This window comes from Quercus robur, chromosome 3 (assembly GCF_932294415.1).
Source record: "Quercus robur chromosome 3, dhQueRobu3.1, whole genome shotgun sequence".
NCBI classification, from domain to species: Eukaryota; Viridiplantae; Streptophyta; class Magnoliopsida; order Fagales; family Fagaceae; genus Quercus; species Quercus robur.
The window spans coordinates 57,749,770-57,774,772 of NC_065536.1; the positions used below are offsets into that span (position 1 = coordinate 57,749,770).

At 32.8% G+C, this 25,003-nt stretch overlaps 2 protein-coding genes and 1 long non-coding RNA gene across 3 annotated transcripts; 1 reads left to right on the forward strand and 2 right to left on the reverse strand.

The window, feature by feature from the left end:
- Positions 1-1,730: 1,730 nt before the first annotated feature.
- On the reverse strand, positions 1,731-2,979 carry LOC126718545 (uncharacterized). The gene has a single exon (XM_050420808.1). The coding sequence runs from the start codon at positions 2,877-2,879 to the stop codon at positions 1,905-1,907; it is 975 nt and encodes a 324-aa protein (XP_050276765.1). The 5' UTR covers positions 2,880-2,979; the 3' UTR covers positions 1,731-1,904.
- A 12,784-nt stretch (positions 2,980-15,763) lies between these two features.
- LOC126718546 (uncharacterized) lies at positions 15,764-19,356 on the forward strand. The gene is made up of 3 exons (XR_007652990.1): positions 15,764-15,823; positions 15,917-15,992; positions 19,054-19,356. It is a non-coding gene; the product is annotated as an uncharacterized LOC126718546 (long non-coding RNA).
- Positions 19,357-21,420: 2,064 nt separating this feature from the next.
- Positions 21,421-23,688, reverse strand: LOC126718547 (uncharacterized). Its single transcript, XM_050420809.1, has one exon. It carries the CDS (start codon positions 22,636-22,638, stop codon positions 21,652-21,654), a length of 987 nt encoding a protein of 328 aa, XP_050276766.1. The 5' UTR covers positions 22,639-23,688; the 3' UTR covers positions 21,421-21,651.
- Between the last annotated feature and the right edge of the window lie 1,315 nt (positions 23,689-25,003).

Here is a 25,003-nt window from a genome sequence, read left to right on the forward strand (position 1 = left end):
GGGAGGGATATTTGAATCATTCACCTCTGATTTACCTTCCCTTCACGAGGTGTGGCCCTCATCACAAACAGGGCTGCTCCATTAAATTTGTCACTTTTTTTATGCTTGGTGTTTTTTGATTGTGACAATGGGGCCTTACAAGGATTACTGCAATCTATAAACTATAAAGAGCTCTTGAACTGAACCATGGTATTATAATAAGTCAACAAAATAAAATTGAACAGATGTGAGGTTCATTATGCTCCAGCATTCTGGTCCTAACTGGTCTAAACAAACAAGAATGTCCATCAGATTGCAGCAACTAACCTGAAGGAACTTAGAAAGGCACAATTGCCATTTACTAATGTAGTCCTTAGTAGATTTTATTCAAAAACTTGGACATATAAGTATAACCTCTCAATCAAGTTATTGGATTCCAATTGTTTTGAAAAATTCAAATGTAATTGTGACCTTTTGCTTCTCATGCCACTCTTACAGTGAAGGTATCATTTAATGACACTCATCCGTCGATAGCCTCAAATTCTCTTCCTACCTCATTTTCTAAGATCTGCTTCTTGCAATCACGGAAATATATCACCCAGACCGCCCACTTAATCAAGTTCCCCTGGCAGAACAAGCAAACCTGTACAACAATTCAACTTCTTCTGTGATTGCATACAATGAAGAGGCATGGGAATTGGGAACCTTAGATAAAGTACCCCAACAAAGAAAACAAGTATTAAAAGAACTCCACAGCTTTCAGTACCCGAGCTTAAATATGCAGGGAGCATTAATGCTTCTGTCCTGTATATCTCCACTATGGAGATCACGATACTCTGTTCCCAACAGCTCTGCATTCCAAGTACACTGTTAACCATAGTGATGCAAGTAACATACAAATTGACAAGAGGACAACATGGAGGGATGTGACAAGAGTGCCTTCAAACCCTGCACTGTTTGTGCTAGTAGCATAGCATCTCGCTGGGAGCCATTGGTTTCTCTTCTGTATATAATTTTGATTCTAAATCAATGGTCACAATCACAGTGAACAGCTTTAGGAGATGGAACACCAGATAATAGAGGTCTAGTTGAGTCAAATTATGAAAAGAATAGATAGTCATTCTTCTGGTTTCATGGAGCAGTGTTTCCCAATTGTAGTTGAGACTACTAGAGGATTGTTTGAGGATCTGTGAGGTTTCAACCAGAGTTTTCTGAAAACAAATATAGAAGTGAACAAAGAAGAACAGAGGTGAGAGGTGACAAACGTGAAGATGATGAACTTGGATTTTTTTTTTTTTTTTTTTTTTTTTAAATGTGAATTTCAAAGCTTCTTGGAGTTTAATAAAGAATTAAAGATTCTGCTTTGTCAAAATATGCTTGGTCTCCTGCTTCATGATTTCCACTTTCAGTAAAGTTAAATGGGGGGATTCTTTTTAAAAGGAATCAACATGATTGATGGTTATAGTGCAGCAAGAACACTTTAAACACAATTGGCATTGGAACCACCGGTTTGGTTGACCGTGACTTCAAAAACTTGTAACTCATTGTATTGGATTGACAATCTCAGAAAACCGTGGCTTTCACTCATGCACTTAAAACACCAGGGGAAATTTACAAAAGTGAAGTTTTATTTGTTGTACAGTGTACACAAAGTACCTTTTATTCAAAGCTTTAATCAATTCTCTTATATTCCCAACAAAGGGAGTTGCATATACCATAATAGTAACATGTCTCATACCACAAAGGCAAGATAAACAACAGCAGAGTATTTTTTCCATTGACATTAACTGGATCTACATAAAATTTTCTGAGGAACGGGAGTGATATTAGAAATACATAAATTAGGAACGCAAAAGCTTATCATAATACATTCACAGTTGCAAAATTGACTCCCTACATTGTAAATGAAAAAAACCATTTCCCAGTTATGCAGCAAGTTCAACATCTCGTTCTACTTCCTCACCGAATTTCTTCTCTAAAGTTCGCTTCTTGCAATCATAGAAATATACCATGCAGACTACCCATTTCAGCACATTCCCCAAGCAGAACAAGCTAATTTGTGCAACAATTCCTATTCCTCCTTCATAGCATCCAAATAAGAGGCATGGCAACCTTAAACCCAGTCCCCAAACAAAGAAAACAAACATTAAAAGCACTCCACGCCCCTTACTACCTTTACAAAAATAAGCAGAAAGAGCCAATGCTTCACCCCCATATATCCCCTCCCACACTGAAATAACAATACTCATATTCCACATAGCACTCCATTCTAAGTATTTTTCTAGTAGTACTAGAAAAACAGTCCCATAAAACCCTGCAAAGAACACTTCAATAATAGAATTTTCCAAAATAAAATAATATGTGACTAACCATATCAATCCAAGTGAAGTACAAGTTGATATGTAGAGAACATATATGGATGTGATAAAAGTGCCTCTCAATCTTGCTCCACAAATGGGTTTATGTATCATCTCCTTGAGAGTCATTGGTCTCTCTTGTGCATGTATCTTTGATGACAAATCAACAGTCACAATCACAGTGCAAAGCTCAAGGAGATGAAGTGGCACCAGATAAAGGAAACCAAGTTGAAGCAATTCATAAAATACATGTTTGGTCATCTTGTTGTATATGAAGTTAGGTACAGGCCAACCTGAGTAACCAGGACTTTGCTTTAGCATATCATAGGTTTCAACCAGAGTCCCTTGAAGGAAACTTTCATAGTAAACCATGAAGCCAAAAAGAGGGAGTGAAGTCAGCAAGATGATGATGATGAAGTTGAAGTTCTTGAAAGTGATTATTAGAGCTTCTTTGAGAATATCAAAGACCCCCAGCTTCTGGTTTCGGATATCATGATTCTTCTCAATCAGATTCTCGTTCAGCATAATATGATCGCTGTTCATCTCAAAAGCTTTCTTTTGCAAGCTCAATGTTAACACAGTCGATGGATGAAGATGATGAGAGTGGACTTGACTTTCATTTGCTAACAGAACACAAGATAAGATAGAAAAATGGTGTCATGGACCCAAAAGTCTTTGGCCCACTTAATTAATTAAATAATTATTTTGGAGTATTTTGACTATTTCAACTTAGTAGTTGCGATTTTTCGCCACTGAGAAGACATTAAATCAGACAGAAAGACTAACCCGTTGGATGGTTTCCATGACCAATTCAAAGCGGATCATTTTATGGACTGTTTAGTTAAGCTAATAGGTTCTTTGCGCCATAATTTATTAATATGAACCATTTATTCCATCCCATCTAAAAGGCATTTCATTCACGCTTTTTTGATAAACTAATATGCCTCCAATATTGCCATACACTAATCCTTCAGTCCCAAATATATACACTGCAAGTTGTGCAGCATAAGCTGCACTCTATAATACAACAAAAGACACATGATGCCCAAAGCACCTCACAATAGCATTGTAGTTTGTTGCTAATCATATTGATGCTAGTAGTATACAAGTTGACAAGAAGTCAAATGCCAATTATTTAATACGAGTGCCTTAAAACCTTGTGCTGGCAAATTCTAGAATTATAATTACACAAGTATAGAAGTACAATCATAATATTACAGCTAGTACAATGTGTGTAACTGGGCGTGGACCTAAGAATAACAAAAGTACCCTGGTGGATGAGACTTAGTAAAAGATCAAAGTACCCTGAAGAAGATGATGACAGGAAAAATGGTATTCAATCTAGTTATGTTTAGTCTGCTCATGAAACACATCATTATTTGCAATTTGAAATTTTGAATTAGGCTGAGATTATCAAAATAGATAGGTATGGGAGAGGAGAGAGTCCATATCTTGAAACAATCATTGCAACCAAAGAAGCTCAGAAGTGGTTTCAATCAAGGCTCAATACTTAACCTCTATGCTAGAATGAGCAACTACAATTTGTCTATTGTTGCATCATGAAATGAGGGAATCACCAAGTAAGAAGCAGAGACCTGTGGTGAAGTGGCGATCAGTAGTGTCTTTGGTTCAATTGACATCAGTGTAGGCCTGAAGCAGTAGGGATAATCATGAGAGAAGTGGAGCCCATGGTATAAGGTGCCTTTGATATAGCAAAGAATGAGAAAAAATGCTGCAAAGTAAGTGATTCACAAAGTTGCCATGAACTGAATTTCTCAATTAAAAACATATGAAATACCTTCTGTCTTATCAACATCACTGTAAACCCGAAGCAAAAGGGATGATTGTAAAAAGAAGTGGAAGCCATGATAGAAGGTGCCTTTAAAATAACGAAATATGCGAAGAAATGTTGCAAAGTAAGTGGATCACCAAGTTGCCATGAACTGACTCACTTGATGAACAACATATGATCAGAGCAGGTGATAATTAAGTAGACAAGGCTCCTAACTAACTGTCTAAAGAGGTTGGCATCAAGGACTCACTATCCTCGAGAGTGAGATGAGCACTAGAATACATTGGCCTGTTAGACATAGTAACTAGCCAAAGAAAAATAAGATACCCAATAAAATAACTAAGCATACCAAGTGCATTCATCTTGCAGTGTTGAATAGGAAATTGCTTGAGATCATGGAGGCCATCTGAGACATCCCCAATGATGATCATTTTGTCAACATATAGGAGGAGAGGAATAGTATAAAGGGCAAAATTATAGGAACTGGCATTATTCCCAAGGTGAGAAACTATGGAGCTAAACTTAGTAGGGAAAAGTTAACAGATTTTTTTTTACAGCTTTTTATATTTCCCATGAGAGCGGTATAAACACTTACGTAAAATGATCTATTAACAAATGTCTTAAGGACACTGGTTAACTAAACCCAACTTAGAAAACCAAGCTTGAAATGCCTGTTTAAGTCCATATAATGCTCAATGAATATAACAAAACTTATGAGGCAGATGAGAGAGGATAGGAGGATGCTATATTTAGTCCTCTTCACTCAGACCACCATTGAGAAAGACATTTTTGACATTCATTTGACAAAGTGTACAATACCGATAAGCAATAGGAGCAAAGATCTCCTTATAATTAATCTTATATTTTTGTTTGAATCCTTTGGTCACAAGATGTGCCCTGTATCTCTTAACAAAAGCATCTCAGTGAGACTTGATCTTACAATCCCATTTTACACCCAACAGTAAAATCCCCTGGAGATAGATCAACCGAATCCCATGTATTTATCTTGGAAAGTGCATGAGTCCATCCAATTACTCTTACGTTGCTGGCTACCATAAAAGGTTAGAGGAAGTCTCACAGAAGGTGCAAGGTTCATGCAAGGCAAACAAAATATGATAATAGTGATAATCATGAAGATGAGATTGTAGAGCTCTTATCCTAGTGGAGAGACGAAAATTAAAAGGTGGTGTGAGGTCAATATCATCAGCTGGGCTACTATCCTTAGAAGAGACAAATAGTTAGGTCTCAACCAGAATAGGATCATATGTATATATGGGCTAGAGTGCGAGACTCGGCTAAAGCATGTGAGGGTGTGGTGGTTGGAGTGGTCTCAGGCAAAAGTAGATTAGGGTGAAATTGATAGGAGCTGTGGAATGATATGAGCTGTGCTTGCTGAAGTGATAAGCAATGGAAGTTAGTTGCATTAGCAGTTAGCCTTGGCTGCTGAGTTGGCATTTGTTAGTTAGGATTAGTTAGCACTTAGCAGTTGATATTGTTGTAATAGATTTGGGAGGGAATTGTACTATAAGAAGCTATAGCTAATTGTAAAGAATCATCTCAGAAATGTTAAGCACATTGCTCTCTTTCTCTTCATTCTCTTAGCTCTACTCTCTATTCTTACTTCTCTCTTCCAAGGAGGCCTAGTTCCCTCTTAGAACTACTTCAATAACATAAGAATCATTTGATTCTTATCAGAAACCATGAAAAGAAGGGATATGAGAGAGAGAGAGAGAAGAAGGGATGCGGAAATTGAAAAGGCTATAAACATTTTGTATTCCTAAAAAACAACATGAGATATATGACAAGATATCCTAAGGTGCTTGGAAATAGGATCAAAACAACTGTAGCCTTTATGTTTAATAACAAGCCCAAGAAAGCAGTAGAGTTTAGAGCATAGTTGAAGTTTGGTTTGTCCACGAGGTTGCTCAAGGACAAAACACACACTAGTATTACTATTTTCATGATCTAATAACTATTACTGTTTATTTTAAATATATATATATATATATACTATTTCACACACATTTGGTGGTGCCCTTGTTATAATTATTAATTACAAGTTGCCTTGCCTGTGTAGAGCCCTTTGAGAATTTTCAAAAAATGAATCTTAAGTTCTTAACCGAAGTTGTATCTTTTTTCCTATTATTTTCCTTTCTTGTTCTTCTTTGGTGATTTTACCTCTCCTCTATTTTTTCCTTCTAGATTATAGGATCAGATCAAAATCATCTAAAACTCAAACTTGCTGTTTCGTGGCCAGTCCTGAACAGGGAGTAGGACACTCTGCCGTAAGGCTTCTACAATGGGAATTATCTCATTTGTCCTCGAGGACAATTACGGCAAAGAAAGCCTGTAATCGTTGTTCAAATCAATAGAAGTGGACATGGTGATTTTCATTCTAAATGGACGGGCCTCTCATAAGTATTTTGGATTGAGTAATGTTACAGTCGAAAGCATTTTTACAAATCACATAGCTCATTGCCCATGGCCCGACTTAGTAGCTCAACGGCCCATCAAACTAATAGGTGGCTTGGCTTGTTGCTGTTGAGGCCTATGGGTAGCCCATTAGTCCAATGGGTCAGGTTGTGGACTAGTTTTTATGCCCATGGGCACTTGGGTAAAAAAATTTAAATAAGTTTTAAATTCTTTAATTACTTCCTTAAAAAATAGATGAATTATTTTCTTATAAAAGTTGATTTGTTTCTTATAAAAAATAAAAAAAATAATATGCTAACATAAGTTCATGGGTAGCCTATTAAATCCTACCTGCTAAAGACAAAATGGGCATTGCCTATGGTCAGAGTTGTTGGTTGGTTTTCTCTTTTAGCCTAACTTGACCTAGCTCATTAATTGGTCTACAACCCACTATGCCCAACCCATTATACCCACGGGCCAAGTAAAAATGGGTCGGGCCAACCCAACTCAATCCATTAATGACCCTTAGATGGGGCAAATGTTCATTGATTCTCATATTTGCCCACTATCGACATCATTTTTTTACTTACTAATAACCATTCATCGCATTAGCATAAACAAACGTGGGACTCTCAAAAATGGAAGAAGGGATAGGCATGGGCATAGTATAGGATAGAGTCGAGGTATCTTATGGGGCAGGGTTAGGATTTGTTGTGCAACATTTGTTTATGAAACATCAGTCCCAATCCCACCTATGATGCCAATTGTTGATGTAAGAATTTCGCATAGCCAATCTAAATTCAGAAGTCCAAACACCTACAAAAAAGAGAGAAAATATCGAAGAAGTTTCAAGGGTGAGCCTTTATGGTGAGTTACAATGAGTGAGGTTTTGAATTACTTTTGAAAACTTGAGTTTTAATTTTTTATTTTTTAACATTTAGGGTTTAATTTGTTACTTTTGAAACAATAAGTCATTACACCAAAAACTATAAGATTTCATTTGAAATTTTTCTCTATATGAGAGAGAGAGAGAGAGAGAGAGAGAGAGAGAGAGAGAGAGAGAGAGAGAGAGAGAGAGATGTGTGCTAGCAAATTTGTACTTATAGAACTTTTTTTCTTCTTTCTTTTGAAAAGAAAATTACATTTATGCACTATTAAAAAGTGATTTGATTTACCATCGCGTACCCTTAATACGATGATCACTACACAAGTATAAGTGTTTGTGGAGTGTGAGGGTAAGGGCCGGAGTTCAAATACTTAGAAAGGAGCTTCACGCACATATACACTTATGTTAAGTTAAAGTAGAATTTCTATCTCGTATAATTTTTTTTTTTTTTTTTTTTTAATTTTGACTTGGTGATCTCATATTTATGAGGTTAAAAATTTTTAAAATACAAAAAAAAAAAAAAAAAAAACCCTTAAATTTAAGAAAACAAAGAGAAAAGATTCATAAAAAAAAAAAAAAAAAAAAAAAAAAAAAAAAAAAAAAAACTAGACCTTTATTTGTAACACCTCTCTAAAATGTTTATTTATCATAAATATGGCAAAATAAATGTATAAACATTTTTCATAATACTTGATTTCATAAATATTTCATGATATTTTAAATACTTGATTTCTCACAAATACATTTAATTTGACCTCTTTTTTAATGAGTCAAAATTGCAAAGATTTAAAATAGCAAATATACATATTGTTATAAGACAAAAAAGGATCTAACACATGGTTAGATTGTGTTGATGTGATGTGATTGCTTGTTTTTGTGATATTGCAGGTTAAGAAGTTTAAGCATTTGTATTTTAAGCAAATGGAAGTCATTGAGGCATTAAGAGCAATATTCCCAAATGTTAAGAATTCTCTATTTTAAGGACTTTTAAGGAAGAAAAATTCAGAGTTGAAACAAGTGAAACAACTAATTATTACTTTCCAAAAGCAGGTTGATTCTCTTGTAGGTTAATTACATTGCCTTGTAGAGAATCTCGCTAGGGTAGGACAATAATACCCTTATAATTTTTTTTTTTTTTTTTTTGAAGACTACACCCATATAAATATTAATTTGGTGTTTGACATTAATTTGATGTCTCTATCAAATATTGGATTGTAGAAACTAGAGTAATAAAATAAAATTAGAGTTTCTTTTAGTATATACATTTTTAATAAGATTTGGCATGCCTCTGTTAAATTTAAAAAGGTAAACCTTCAAAGCAAAATATTAACCTATTTCTCAAACACGTGAAAACCAGTATGGCAGTGACAGTTCATGTATATTCTCAATTAAAGCTAAGTATATGTCAAAACAATCATGAAATTTAGTAAATCATATATATAGGAACTCTAAATTTCCATTGATTACTCTAGTTTATACAACTCAATAGTTTATTAGAGACATCAAATTAATGTCGAACACCAAACAATTAGTTTGTGAATGAATGAATATCTATGAGAGTGTTAACATCCTACCTTAGTAAGATTTCATGCAAGACATTGTAGTTAACCTGCGAGAGAAGTAACCTTGTTTCAACTATGAGTCCTGCTTCTTTAAAAGTACTTGAAATTTCACTCTTCAATGCCTTGATATCTCCTTGTTGCTTCAAACAAAAATTCTCAAGCTTGAAATTCTACAAAAGCAACTAATCATGTCACTTGTACACTATCAAACCCATATTGTTAGGAACTTTTTGTCATATAACAATATGAATAAATATGTATTTGTACATTTGTTTTTGTTATATTAATACATTAATATTGGCTAATTGTTAAAATGTAAACATATTGATTTTTTAAATACATAATGTGGTTGCAAAAGTAAAATAAAGGTTTGTGATTTTGATAACTAAAAATGTTGGGTTAAATATAATGTCTCTAATAAAAGATTCATTCTCAAACTAATTGTTTAATATTACTAAATTATCCAAAATATTCGCTATTAATTATTTAATACATATTCTTTCTTGTATTCTTAAATTTTAAACAATTGATTCATCCATACTAGATTCACACCACTTCTTGAGGATGAGCTGATGAGGTCAATTTTAGCGTGATATATTTCATCTTCTTGTAAAACACACAAATTAATCTTATATTGTAAAGAACATATTTGCATTATGATTCTACATGTATAGTTAGATTGTTGGAATGATTTTTTGGAGAATTTTCTAATGTGTGTCCTTGGAAAAGGTACCATGACATTTGTAAATTTGGTAACCATGACAAGTGTCTTATTGGGAAATGCCATGTGGAAGATATTTCATAGATGTCCATCACTTAAGAAGATTTGAGACACTTGTCAAGGATATAGTTAGTGGAAACCACTCGGCATTACATGAAAGATAGGGTAGTTAATTGTGAGAAATAACTACCCACCTCCTTGCTTCATGGGATCGCTATAGGCTGAAAATAACTACCATCCATTGCTATAATAGATGACAGTTGTATGAAGAAAAGGAGACCAAGCACATCAAAAAGAACAAAGAGAACATCTTCATGAGATCATGCCTTCTTAGATAAGTGTGTGCTTGAAGGCTCATCTATTTTTTTGGGTAAAGGTTTAATAATTTGCAACAATTATAATTTGGAATTAGTACATTTTTGGGCAAAATTTTTTTTTTTTTTTTGGTGTTTCTTTTACACATTTTGATGCTTAACCAAACTGCATAGTTTGTGTTCTAAATTTAATATGTGTTCTATTGTAATAGTAATCAAAGAAAAGTAATGAGTAAGCTTTAACCCACAAACGCATATTAAAAAAAAGACAATCATAAGAAAATAAAGAAATGAAGAAGACACAAAGTCCAAATAATTAAAAGGTTGTTGATTTCTTTATAAAAACAAAATAGAAAAAAGCAATGTACATTGACATACTTGTTGAACTGAAACAATTAGAACTGCACTTTTGTTTTAGATTTTGAATTTAGAAAAGATGATGATGATAGTGTAGAGAAAAAGAACATAAAATTGAGAGGAATTGAGGAAGAAATAAATTGAAGAAGTTGAGTAACTAATGTGACAGTTATCCTATTTTGTAGGCAGTGTTTTACATGGGAGTTAGAGATTATATTTAGCATGTTATCCTTAAGTTTTATCTCTAATTTTTAGTATATTTTTCTTCTTCAAAATCCAAACAAAGAGATTTGAGGGGAAAAAAAAAAAAATCAAACGTGAGATGAGATCAAGGAGCAAGGGAAACTGGGTATTCAAAAAAAAAATGTTAAGTCTTTTTTTTTTATGCAAAAAAAGGAGTTAAGTCTTGAAAAAAGAAAAAAAAGAAAAGAAGAGTGAAAACGTGGAGTAATGCTTAGTTTGAAAATCAACTGGAGTTAAATATGAGAGTTAAACATTGCCTATTTTGTAGGCAAGCTGTGAGATAGGTTTAGGGAGCTTGGGTTTGCACGGTAAGCTTTTAACTACCCTTCTAACTACATTTAGGGTTGGAATGGCTTGGGTTTGCATGGTGGGCTTTTGAAGGCCCATGACTACTAAGGCCCACTATTGAGGCCTTTTTCTCTATTAAGATGTTACCCACGCCTCAAGGCTTGTCTAATTCAGCTAGTCCATTGGCCTTAATTGTAATTAGTAATCACAAGTTGTCCTTTGAGAATTTTCAAAAAAAAAAAAGAATCTTAATCAAAGTTGCACCTTTTTCCCATTATTTTCCATTTTTGTTCTCCTTTGGTGATTTTACCTCTCCTCTATTTTCCTTGACATAAGCCTTCTACAATGGGAACGATCTCATTTGTCCTTAAGGATAGTCACTGTAAAAAGAGCTTATAATCATTGTTCAAATCCGTAGATGTGGACATGGTTATTTTCATTCTAAATGGATGAGACTTTCATAAGTATTTTGTGTTGAGTAATGTTAAAGCCACAAACATTTGTACAAATTCTTGATGGGGCAAATGTTTATTAATTTTTATCTAGGCTCACTATTAACAGCACTTTTTTACTTACCAATAACCACTCACCACATTAGCAAAAAGAGACATAAGTCTCTAAGGAATGGAAAGAGAGATAGGCATGGGCATAGTAGAGGATAGAGTCAAGGTATCTTATGGGGTGTGTTTGGATTTTATGTGCAACATTTGTTTACGAAACATCGTTCCCACTTCTGATGCCAATTGTTGATGCAAGATTTTTGGATAGCCAATCTGAACTTTGAATTCCAAACACCTACAAAAAAGAGAGAAAAGATTGAAGAAGTTGCCAAGCGGAGCCTCTCTAGGGGGAGTTACAATGAATGAGATTTTGAATTACTTTTGAAAACTTGAGGTTTAATTTTTTATTTTTTTTAAATTGGGGTTTGATTTATTACTTTTGAAATAAGAAAGTTTAATTCATTACACCTTAAACTATATGATTTCATTTGAAATTTAAAAATGAAAAATAATGAGAGAAAAAGAGAAATGAATGTGTGCTAGCAAATTTGCACTTATAGCACTTTTTTTTTCTTCTTTCTTTTGAAAAATAAAATTACATTTATGTTCTATTAAAATGAGATTTTACTTGGTGATCTCATATTTAATGAGGCTTAAATTATTTAAAATACAAAAAAAAAAAAAAAAAAACTTAAATTTAAGAAAACAAAAAGAAAAGATTTATAAAAAGACAGTTAGACTTTTTATTTGTAACACCCCTCTAAAATGTTTATTTATCATAAGTATAGAAAAAATAAATCTATAAACATATTTTCATAATACTTGATTTCATAAATATTTCCAACTATTTAAAATAGTCGATTTCTCACTACTCACAAGTATATTTAATTTGACCTTTTTTGAATGAATCAAAATTGCATTTAAAATAACACACACACACACACATTTTTATACATTTTGTTATAAGGCAAAAGGGATCTAACACATGGTTAGATTGTGTAGATGTGATATGATTGTTTGTTTTGTAATATTTACAGGTTGAGAAGTTGAAAGATTTGTATTTAAAGCAAATGGAAGATTTTAAGGCATACAAGACTGCGATACTATTCTCAAATGTTAAAAATTCTATGTTTTAAGGACTTTTAAGGAAGAAAAATTCAATGAAACAAGTGGAACACCTATTACTCTAAAAATTTGAGGATAATACCCTTATAAACAAGTGAAACAATTATTACTCTTAATTTCCATTGATTACTCTAGTTTATACAACTCAATAGTTAATCAGAGACATATTAATTTCAAGCACCAAAAAATTGAATGACTAGTTATGAAAGTGTTATCGTCCTACTTTAGCAAGATTTTTTGCAATACGTTAAAAACTATACATAGCAGTGAAACAACTGATGGTATTCTTTTTTTTTTTTCTTTTTTTTAATTTTAAGTCCTGCTTCTTTGAAAGTCCTTGAAATATTTCTCTTCAATGCATTAATATCCTCTTGTTGCTTTAAACAAAAATCCTTCAACTTCTCGAGTTAGAAATCCCACAAAAGCAAATAATCGTATCACTTATGCACAATCACACTACAAAATTATCAACATATACTAGATCTAGAAAGAGTTGGTATAGACCTGTTTGGGATATCCCAACGCTTTTAATGCCTGCGGTTTCAACCATTGGCGAAGAGGTGAGACGATAGACCCAGCTGAGCTACACCGGCGATTTTAAAACCACTAGTTCAAGATCTAGCAATTTTGTAACCCTATATCGGTGGTTTGTAGAAGTTGTCAAAATATTCCAAGGAACCTATACCAGCTTTATAGCATTTAACATATGTATAACAATATGTTTATACATTTATTTCTTTTTTATATTAAAACATTATTGTTGGCTAATTGTTAAAATTAAACATATTGATTTTTATATATACATAAAGCATTTGCAAGAGTAAAATAAAGTTTTGTAATTTTTATAACTAAAAAAGTTGGACTAAATATACTTAATTTAATGTTTCTGATAAAATATTCATTCTTAAATTAATTGTTTAATATTATTAAATTATCCAAAATATTAGCCATTAATTATTTAATGTATATTCTTTCTTGTATTCTTTAATTTTAAACAATCGATTCAACCATACTAGATTCAGTACATATGTGAGTTCCAATTAGTTCAACTGGTAAAAATTTTTATAGTTGAATAAGAGATCTAGGGTTCAATCCCAGTCTACACTAAAAACCGATTGGTGTCTTAGTCTGATGATAAAGAACAAAAATCACAGAAGTGAACGTCATAGGTTGAAACTCTTAAAAAAAAAAAAAAGATTCACTACACTTCTTGAGGATGAGTCGATGAGGTCAATTTTAGCATGATATGTTTCATCTTCTTGTATAATACACAAATTAACCTTACATTGTAGAGAACATAGTTGCATTACGATTTTACATGTATAGTTAGATTGTTGGATTGATTTTTTTGGAGAATTTTCTACTGTATGTCCTTGGAAACTGTACCGTGCAAAATTTTCTACCAAGTGACACACTCTTTGAAAAGAATTGAAATACTCTTACCACATCAGAGATAAAAACAATTTAAAAATTGAGACTCTTTATTTATTTTTTCTTTTTTTCTTTTTGAGAACTACTCTTTATTTCCTTTGGCTCAATGCTTCAAGATTACTATTTTTTCATTTGGTTTAATGTTTCAAGACTTTTACTCTCTCACACACGCACACAAAACTCTTTGCATTTTATTGTAGTGTTTATATTATTATTTTATTGTGTTAAAAGCTAAAATAAAACCACTGATGTTGGACGTTTTGTAATGTGAGAAGGTAAAATAGATATAGTAGCTTTTTGTGGTGCCAAATAGCTAAAAAAATGGCTCAACCAATGTGGATGCTCTTATATTCACATGCCCACAACCTTTCATGTCATTTCATCACAAATACACCCAAACCAAAAATGACGTCATTTACCTTCAACTTTTCAACGACACCTACATAACTCCAATATTGTCATACCATTTGATCCTAACACACCTACATAACTCCAATATTGTCGTACCATTTGATCCTAACCCATATGAGAAGGTAATGACCAAGGAAGGGGCTTGCATTTTTTATTAATCAATGATGGTAGTTTATGGTTTTGATGTTCAAATCGAACGTTGTGGATTTTGTGAAAGTTGTGATTTGCTTTGAGTCTTTGGGTTTTTGGGATTTTGGTTTGGGAAAGTCATATCTGTATTTTGTTTTAGAACTCAAGAGAAAGAAAAAGAAACCTTCTCATTGATTATTTATGAAATTAGCTTTTTTTTTAGAACTCATAATTTGTAAGTTTCTTTGTAGGTTATTTTACTGCTATTTTGTGCAATATGAGCCATAATAATAAAAATAAAAATTGATGATAATTTCAAAGTGTTTTCCATTTTTTTAAGAATATGGAAGCCTAACTAAAGGCAATTAAATTTTGATAAATGGATGTATTTTTAGCCAATTTTTATTATTGGGGTCTCTATATTTGGTTGTGAGAATAAAGTAGTTAAGGAAGTTTTTGAGAGGTTGCTTAAATTTATGTAATTATAGGATATAAAATTATTTATGCTTTAAATTTTTATTTATAGACGACTACAGAATTATTTAATTAATTTAAAAAATAAAGTCCACTTTTAACAATAAATATTATAATATGTTAAACTCATATAGTGTTATGCAATTGTTTATAAATAAATAAATATATATATATATATATATATCCGCGTAAATATTATATGTACATCTTAATATATATAAAATAATTTCAAATAAAATCGTAAAATATCCGCGTATCACGCAACACTTCATCTAGTAATTTTAATGACAACATGTATAAATTTGGTAACCATGACAAGAATATCTTAGTGGGAAATACCATGTGGAAGACATTTTTCCATCACTTAAGAAGCTTTGAGACACTTGTCAAAGACCATTTGGCATTACATGAAAGATAGGGTAGTTAATTGAGGGAAATAACTTCCCACTTCCTTGCTTTATGGGGGTCGTTATCAGCTGAAAATAACTACCATTCATCTATATATTACTAAAAGCTGAATCGTAGCATTTAATGTTGCTACGCTCACATTGAGCCACAGCTACGTCATTCCCATCCTATTTTCTAAATTTTTAATTCAATTTTAAAATAGTTTTCCCAATTTTAAAATACTAATAAAACTAAAATTATTTTCAACCTATCTCTACCTTAAAGTCCACTTCTTATACATATAAATCCACTATAAAGCCCAAGCCCACACCCAAAGCCTTTTCAACTAACTCCCTTTATCAAACATGATTGCTTTCACGGTTACAACTTATGTTATTCCCTTCTGTTACATGGATTAAAATTCCTATCTCCCACGTTTTGTTTCATCGTTTCAGGTTTAGTTCCTTCCCCTTCCCCATCTTTTGATTCTCACAATTTCAGCTTCTATTCTACTGTTTCACTCATGGTTTCATCTTCTTGTTCTACAGTTTCAACTTCTGTTTTGGCTTCTAACAGTAGCCTCTCTGTCTTCCTTCCTCTCCTCACATCTATATAAATACTGATGTAAGCTGGGTGGTTCAATTGAGGTCTTCCTACATCCCAATTTCTTTTGTACTCTATTCTTTTGCTTGATGGTTTTTTTTTTTTTTTTCCTTTCTATGTTTGTTTCTGCCTATTTCTTGCTATGGTGTGGATGGTTGTTAGGGTGTTGAATTTGTTATTGCTAGGTTATTTAATTGGATCACTGCTTTTTTGGGTATGTTTAATCAGAGTTCTTTTGGGGATTTTCTAGGTTGGGAAAACCCAGAGATAGTGTGACAATCATGTAGCTAAGCAAAGTTGACTAAAGCTCAAGGTGTGACAATTTGTGATAATCACATTGCCTTTGTTTTGTTCACAAATTTAAATCTGTCACCTTTTAGTTAATAAGACAAAAGCTCATCAAATGGCTGTCCTATGTATGTGTCAAATGGGGGAAGCAAACACAAAAAACAATACACCCCAAAACATAAAACATTAGATCTTTTTTAGTGTATGTGTATTTGCACATGAGTGTTTGTATTCATTCATCCAAAAAAAAAAAAGTTTTGGTGTTCAAAATGAAAAGGTCTAGGATTTAATTTTGTGAATTCTTATCCGGGTTCATGTGGCTACCTCTTAGAAACTTGATTTTAGGGTACAATTTCTCTTCTGGATATAAATTTGAAATTCATAAGGAATTTTAAATTCTAATTCATTTTGGTTTCCATTTTGAATTTATAGGTTCTAATTTGAACCAAGATGGAACCACAATAGACTTTGAGTTTGTGTATTTGAACTTTTAGGGGAAATTGATCTTTGGGTTTAAATTTTTTATGATTCATTTTGTGGTGGGTTTGTGCATTGAGATTAGAGTTTGGTATTGGTTTCTTTTGAATTGTGGGTTTGGGTTTGATTTAGAGGTGGATTTGTGAATATGAGGTCATATGTTAGATATTTTTACTGATTTAGTAGACTATTGGTGGTGGGATTGGTATTGAACTTGGACTTGGTCTTAACGTTTTGTATTTAACTTTTGAAGACAATTTCAGGTTTTGCAAATAGGATAGGTTTATATAGTAGAAAGGAGATGAATTGAATCACAATGGTCTTTGAGATTATGTATTTGAAAGTTTAAGGGATTTTGAGAAGAAGGTTTGCTTTTTTAATGATTTATTTCATGGTGGGTTTGTGCATTGAGATTAGAGTTTGGGATATTCACTGCAAATTTGAAATTTATCATTGAGAATGAATTTTGGGTTCAATGAATTTGGGTCTAATTTTAAAGTGGTCTTGGTCTTAGGTTCTATCCAAATAGAAAAGATTTATACCAGACAACAGCAATGGCTGCCACTGCTGCATAAGATTGGTTTACAAAACTAAGGGGACCATTGGAAGTTGTCACGGGTTTTAGTGCATAAGATTGTATATTCATGTTGCTAAACTCATCCGAATAGAGATAGAGATTGTAGTAATGCATGTCAATGACTACATGATTGAAGTTTCCAGCAAATGAGAGTTGCTCCTTTGGATCAGCATTCCCCAACTAGTTTGAAAGGATCACATAAGCACTTGGTGTGTACTTTCTCACAACATCATACCCGGATTTATAATAGTTTTTTAGGTTGTTTGGAGTGACTCCTGGTGCATGAGGTTCGTTCATTAACTCAATTGCTGCAAGACTTGGATTGTTGACTTACCTACGCAAAAACAAGGTCTAATTTAGGATGTAGGGAACATTCAAAATTCATCAGTTGCTCTTATTGGAGTGGTCTATATTGCATATGTGGTATGTCACTCTTAGATAGCATTCTCAAACCATTTTATCGAAAAAAAAAAAAAACATTAGCAGTTAATCAAAGATATGGTACTTTATAGTAAGAATAAAAGTTAAGTTTATTGAACCTTTTTGCTAGGAAGTCTATGACTACCACGATATCCTTTATATTGGAATCTCCCCATTCCTGAAATCCATCTCTTGTCCCACTGTGATCGTTTACATTCTATGATCCTTGAACCACATGCAGGTCAGCAATTACTTTCATCCCACATTTCATAAAATTTTCAAAGAAAACATCAATTTAAAGTAATTTGTTACGACCTTTGTTCTTAATAATTTGTGCATCGTGTATCTTAAAAGAGCTTACTTGGGATCATAAGTAAAATTGTCTTTTTAATATATATGGCAAGAAGTTAGAATATGGGAAGACTTTTGGGTCATGGTCATAATTTCAAACACATTGCTAAGATAGCTTAGTGGTTCAACAGCAATTGGTGGTTAGTTTGCTAATTGATGTAATGAGAGGACAGTGGGACTTGGCAAAGTTACAAGACCTATTTGATGTAGCTTCAATCTGTGCCATTGTTAAAATTCCTCTCAATAAGAATTACACCAGATAAGATTATGTGGATAACAAATGCTCAAGGGAGGTTTATTGTGAGGTTAGCATATTTTTTGCAACAGGGGGTGATGTCAAGAACAGAGATCAGTCTGGAAGAAGCAATGAAATTTGAAAATACTATGGAGAACAACTCAAAAAATTTTACCTACTAAATGCAGGTTACAAGAGTTGGCATCATTACTACTTATTACAAGCTAATCATGATCTAACATTTTAGGTGGTTTTTCAGGATCATCAAGATCTATTATTGCTTAAGTTTTATAAATTTTTTCTGCTATTAGATAATGCAATTGGTCTGAATGATTGATAGGATGCTTTTAAACCTATATATAATGGTTGCATTATAATGATTTTTAGTTATTTGAGTTTTGAAATTATCTACAAGTTAATTTGTAATTATCGAAATGTTTAATGTTGGCGATGCTCTTTTATTTGTCAGAAAGGAATTGATATTGATATAATGCAGAAGAACATCAATACATGCTGTGCCAAAATTGTATCGCTCTGTGACCTATTGTTGGATCAACCTACCGTGCAATCACTTGAAAAAATTCAATAATTCAAGGCTTCATTAAATTCATTGACATTGTACTTGGTTTATCTTTGAAACAATTGAGGCAAAATTCAAGTGCTATATTTGTTTCTTTGGTTGATCTTTGAAATAATTATGGCCAAATTCAAGTGTACTTTTTGGTTCTTTGCAGATATAAGAGGGGAGGAGTCTGGCTTTTTGGTTCTTTGGATCTGAAGGAAAGAGGAAACATTTTGAAAATTAGGCTACTTATTGGCCTTAATAAATAGATAAATCGTCAAATATTTAGAAACAAATTAAAAGTTGCATGTAACTTTGCAATATGAACTAAACATTTCACTTGCATATCTCTTTTTCAACCACAAAGTGTACCAACAATGAGAAGTTCTATTTTGAAAGGAAACTTAACTGGGAAATAAATGTGCTTGCTAGAGGAGCAATGATCTATAATTTTGTTGCTTTCGCAAGACCGGAATGGAGTATATGAATATTAGGAATTAATTTTATAAATAAATAAATAAGTTCTTGATCATTTTTCTCAATTTTCTTGTGCATCGCACAGGTTAGCGACTAGTTTCTATAATAGAAGACAATTTTATGAAGAAAAGGAGACCAAACATATCAAAAAGAACAAGAGAACTTCTTCATGAGATCGTGCCTTCTTAGATACAGAATAATATGCTTCTAGTAAAATTGGTACGAGAGAAATCTTCTTGTAGTCATTTTAGTGATCTTCAACATTTGTATTCAAATGATCTTCAATTAGATTCAAGTAAGCTTTCATTAAGTTGTGCTCTTTGATTTAGTTCAAGTAATTCCTTAGTTGTTAGTCACAATTCCTTTGTTTTAAATCCAATTTACTTTATTATTGGTATTGCTTTCATGTGTATTGCAATCCCTCCATCTTTAAAAAAATCCTCTTTATTAAGGCAATTACCGAACCCACTCAAAGTTGGGTGCTAGAGAAAATAAATTCATCATGGTATTTATTTTTGTAAAAGTGTAATTGAGACCACAGTAGTAGTTGAGACAAAATGGAGAGATTCTTAAGAGTTGCACTTGATGCAAACCGTATTGAAGAGAACATGACCATATTGGATCAACTTGAAGAAGAAGAGGCCAAGTGGAAACAAATTAATGAAAAATTGATCATATCGAACCTACTTGAATGTTTAACTTTGTGGGATTATCTTGACCCAAATGTAGATTTTGAAATAAAAACAAGAACCTTAACAATTTCAAAATAATATGCATGGAATGAGGCTGAGGAAAGAATTTCATGAGATAAGCCAATGTCTTCAAGAAATTTCACCAAATGGTCAAACTCAAGAATTAAAACTCAGGGGGCAAGAACTGTCCCATACTTTTAATCTTGAAAAATGTAATTTTGAATGGCAAAAAATTGTCAACGACTCAATGGGCATAAATAACCCATTAGACTCGATATTCTTAACTCAAAAATAAAGAATATGAGAAATTATGGTTGAAAAATCAAGTTTCCATTAGTACCACTATCTACGAAAATGAGGATCCATGTTGGTAATTTGGATCCTATGATCTTAAATTTTTTTCAAAGTTGTTGGTCCTGTTCAAAGATTATAATGACTCCATGGTTAAAACATTTATTAACCATTTAAATGGCTAAATCATCCATTTGTAAAATTCTGTTATATATATATGGAGTTGGCTTCAACATCGAGACCAATATAACCTCAAAGTGGTCACAATATTGTTAATCCATTGGATAAATTTGAAAGAAAACCAAGAGTATGAGTCCAGTGAATTGAAAGGCCAGCGAAGTTTATTGATTGTAATACATCGATGCTATTAACAAAGTCAATATCATGGCTATTGTTTTGATCCTAGTGTCTTGCATGGCTTAAATGTAAGTTTAACCTGCATATGCAAGTTTGGCCAATTCAAATCTATAAGCCTATACAATTTTTGTTATAGGGTGATAGCCATAGTTTAGTGTCGATACTTAGACCTATTTTGGTTAAGATGATAGTAGATCCATCCCAGGTTGCCTTTATCCCAAATAGGAACATGAACATTGCTGAGAACATGCTGCTAGCCCAAGAAGTTGTACATTCCTTTACTCACTCAAAGAAGAAGGAGGTTTAAATGGGGTTGAAACTAGACTTCCAAAAGGCCTACAATTGAATGGAGTTCTATATTAAGGAATCTGCATGATAGTTATAGTGCAGCAAGAACACTTCAAAGTTCAAACACAATGGGCATTGGGGCCTATGTTTTGGTTGAATGGTAGACTTTTACTTTCAAAATCTTGTTACTCATCACCTACTGCATTGACAATCTCAGAAAACAGTGGCTTTCACTCATGCGCTTAAAACACAAACTGGAAAATTTTACAAAATTAAAGTTTTAATTGTTGCATATACATAATTCATGAAATTATCAATTACACCCGAAGAAGAGGGGGGAACCCCAATTATTGAATACACTCAAAACAAACGCACTTTATTCAAGTTCCCCAATAAAGAGATGCTTTTACATAATGCTAAAGAGTCTATACCAGAAAGGCAAGAAAAAAACCAGCAAAGACTGGTTTTTTCAATTGTTATTAACTGGATCTACATAAAGCTCTGCCAAAGAACGAGAATGGTATTAGAAATACGTAAATTAAGAACATAAAAGCCTATTATGACCCATTCGTACTTTCAATACTTGGAAATTGACTCCCTAAAACTATTAAAGTTTCTAGATTCTAGTTGTGCTTCAAATATTGATTGTAACAACCAATTCCCAATTATGCATCAATGGCATCAATATCTCTTCCTACTTCCTCATCAACTTTCTTCTCTAAAATCCGCTTCTTGCAATCATAGAAATAGACCGTGCAGACCACCCATTTCAGCGTATTCCCCAAGCAGAACAAGCAAATTTGTGCAACAATTCCTCTCCCTCCTTCATAGCATCCAAAATAGAGGCATGGCAACCTTAAGCTCAGTCCCCAAACAAAGAAAACAAGCATCAAATGCAACCCACGCCGCCCAATACCTTTGCTAAAATAAGCAGAAAGCGCAAATGCTTCAACCCCATATAACCCCTCCAACGTTGAAATGACAATACTCATATTCCACATAGCACTCCATTCCAAGAATTTTGTTAGTAGTACTACAAAAGCTGCCCCATAAGACACAGCAAATAACACATCAACAACAGAATTTGCAAATATAACATAGTAGTTTGTGGCTAACCATATCAATCCGAGTAGAGTGCAAGTTGATAAGAAGAGAACGTAAAATGATGTGACAAAAGTGCCTCTCAGTCTTGCTCCATAAATGGGCTTATGTATCATCTCCTTGAGAGTCATTGGTGTCTCTTCTGCATATATCCTTGATGCCAAATCAACAGTCACAATCACGGTGCAAAGCTCAAAGAGATGAAGGGGCACCAGATAAAGGAAGCTAAGTTGAACCAATTCATGAAAAAAATCTTTGGTCACTGTTTTTACCAAAAATTCAGGTAACGGCCAATTATAGGTGGAGTAACTAGGTGGATGCTTTAGGATATGTGAGGCTTCAACAAAAGTCCTTTGAAGGAAAGTTTCATAGTAAACCATGAAACCAAAAAAAGGGAGTGAAGCCAGAAAGATAAAGATGATGAAGTTGAAATTCTTGAAAGAGACTATTAGAGCTTCTCTAAGGATATCAAAGACCTCCAGCTTCTGTTTTTGCAAATCATGACTTTTCTCAAGCAATTTCTGGTTCATCATAATATGATTATTTTCCATCTCCCAGCCTTACATTTCTGATCTCAATGACACCTTTGGTAGATGAAGAAGATGAGAGTGGTCTTGACTTTCATTCGCTAATGGATCATGAGGTCTTTGTCCACTAAATAACTTAATTCTTATCATGGAGGACTTGGACTTTTCAACCTACTAATCACATTCTCTTCATGAGAGAGCTAGCAGTGCCTCAGGTAAAGCTAAATAAAAGCCATATGGGCATACACACTTAATGCTACTATTTTACAACATTTTTACATCTGGACCAATTGTTACTGGTTTTCATCTGGACCCACTACTAACATCACTTTAACACTTACCAATAACCACTCACCACATCAACCATTTGTAAATAATTTGTAGCTCTAGCATTTTTCATAATGAAAATAGAGGTGGGATGAAGATGACTTCCTGCATGGTCTTGGTATCTGCAGACCATGTTCCATGTAAAGCTAGGACTTGACTCCTTGACCAAGGGCTGCTAGCTAGGATATAATGAGCATTTGCACACCACCCAGGCCCCTTGTTCATACACTTGTGTAGACCCCAACTAGTTCTTTCAATTTTTTAAAATTCATGACTCCTCAAATGGACAGCTTCCACCCACCCACATATATGTGAGAATTTCACAAGGATTCTGCAGTTTCAATGTTTCATGAAGTTTTCATATGGTTTCTGATCCTCTCATCCAATAGTAACCCACAATAGATAGTGACCAAAACACCCTAGCTGACTTCATCACAATGAGGATCACCAACAAGGACAAAATGGGTAGCTGACAAAAAAGCTCAATTAATCAAAGTTAAGGAATCTCTGCCTTAAACTCCCAGAAGGGAAGCAAGTGCCTTATCTGGGAGTTTCCTCTTAGTTTCTTTCTCATCAACATGGCCTTACCTTGCTAACATTTTTCACAATTTTTAACATATTCTATTGTGATTGGAATACCATCATTTTTACATAGAACCAGAGTGGTTTATTGCATTTTAGGACCAGCAACAAAGATTAAAATGAGACATTTTATATTTTTAAATATTATTTAAATAATTTTTAATTAAAATATATTATTCTTGCATTTTTATATGCAAAATTATATATTAAATTTTTGTATTCAAATTCCTCTAACATTTCTATAGATAATATGGCTAATCAACTTTAATCTTGAAAACTTCTTTATGTTGAAGCAACTATAATAAGTATTCTCTACAAGCCATACGTGCACTTGGAGAAGAATCTAACTTTTTTTTTTTTTTTAACAACTAGTGTATATTATATAAAAATAAAATTAAAAAAAAAAAAAAAAAAAAAAGAGACAAAAACATAAACCACCAGCCACATCAGAATCTGGTGAATCGTAAAAATGGTTGTGGACTAGATATCTCACTCCCCATCAGATAAAACATAAAATAAAGGTAGAAACTAGCAATCTAGTTAAAAGCAAAGTAGCAAACACAGATTTGAAAGATTTTTTCAAGGCAAACCTCAAACTTGAAGAGAATGGTTGGAATGGAGAGTCTGTCGCACAGCAAAATTTTAGCAAATATAAATAAAGAATTTTGTTCTGTTTTGTTTTTTGTGTGTGTATGAGAGAGAGAGAGAGAGAGAGAGATTGAGATTAATCTTCTTCTTCTTCTTTTTTTCATTTATGTTAATATTTTGGCAGTGATTTAGTAATCCTACATTGGGCCTTCTTTCCCGATTTTTATTCTTTGGTGTTTTTTTTTCTTCTCTTGCTTATTGGCTATATTTTGGGGTTTAATTAATACATTTTTCCAATCTATTTTCTATAATTAAAGAACCCACATAATTTGATAAATTTGAGGACCTTACGTAGTTGCCTAACTCGCCTAAAGCAAGAGCGGACCTGCATAAATTTATCATTGATACCAATTTTATTTATTACTAGTTGCAAACTCACAAGACGTATGATAATTTTTTTTTTTTTTTTTTTTTTGTATATAATATGGTATAACATATAATTTTTTTCTAAAATTTGTTAATGATAATTTGTTTTTCCTGCAAACTAATCAATTTTTAAAAGTATTTTTCATATCTCTATCTCTATAAATAGATCATTCTATTATTATGGGTGTGTTTAATTGGATTTTTTTATTTATGGTGGTTCATATACTTCTAACTTATGTTACAGTATGTTATGTTTTTCTTCTTTTTTCTGTACAACTAAACTTTTAATTTCAAATATTTTATTCAAATTTCTCATTTTCTTAAAAAGATTACATTATAATCAATACGCACGGTGTGAGATTTGCTGTCAAAAATTAGAGTCCGTTGGCCATATTTTGTGGGAGTGTCCTTTGGCAAGAAATGTATGGGCGATTTGCCGAGGTAAAATTCAGAAATGTCCTAATGA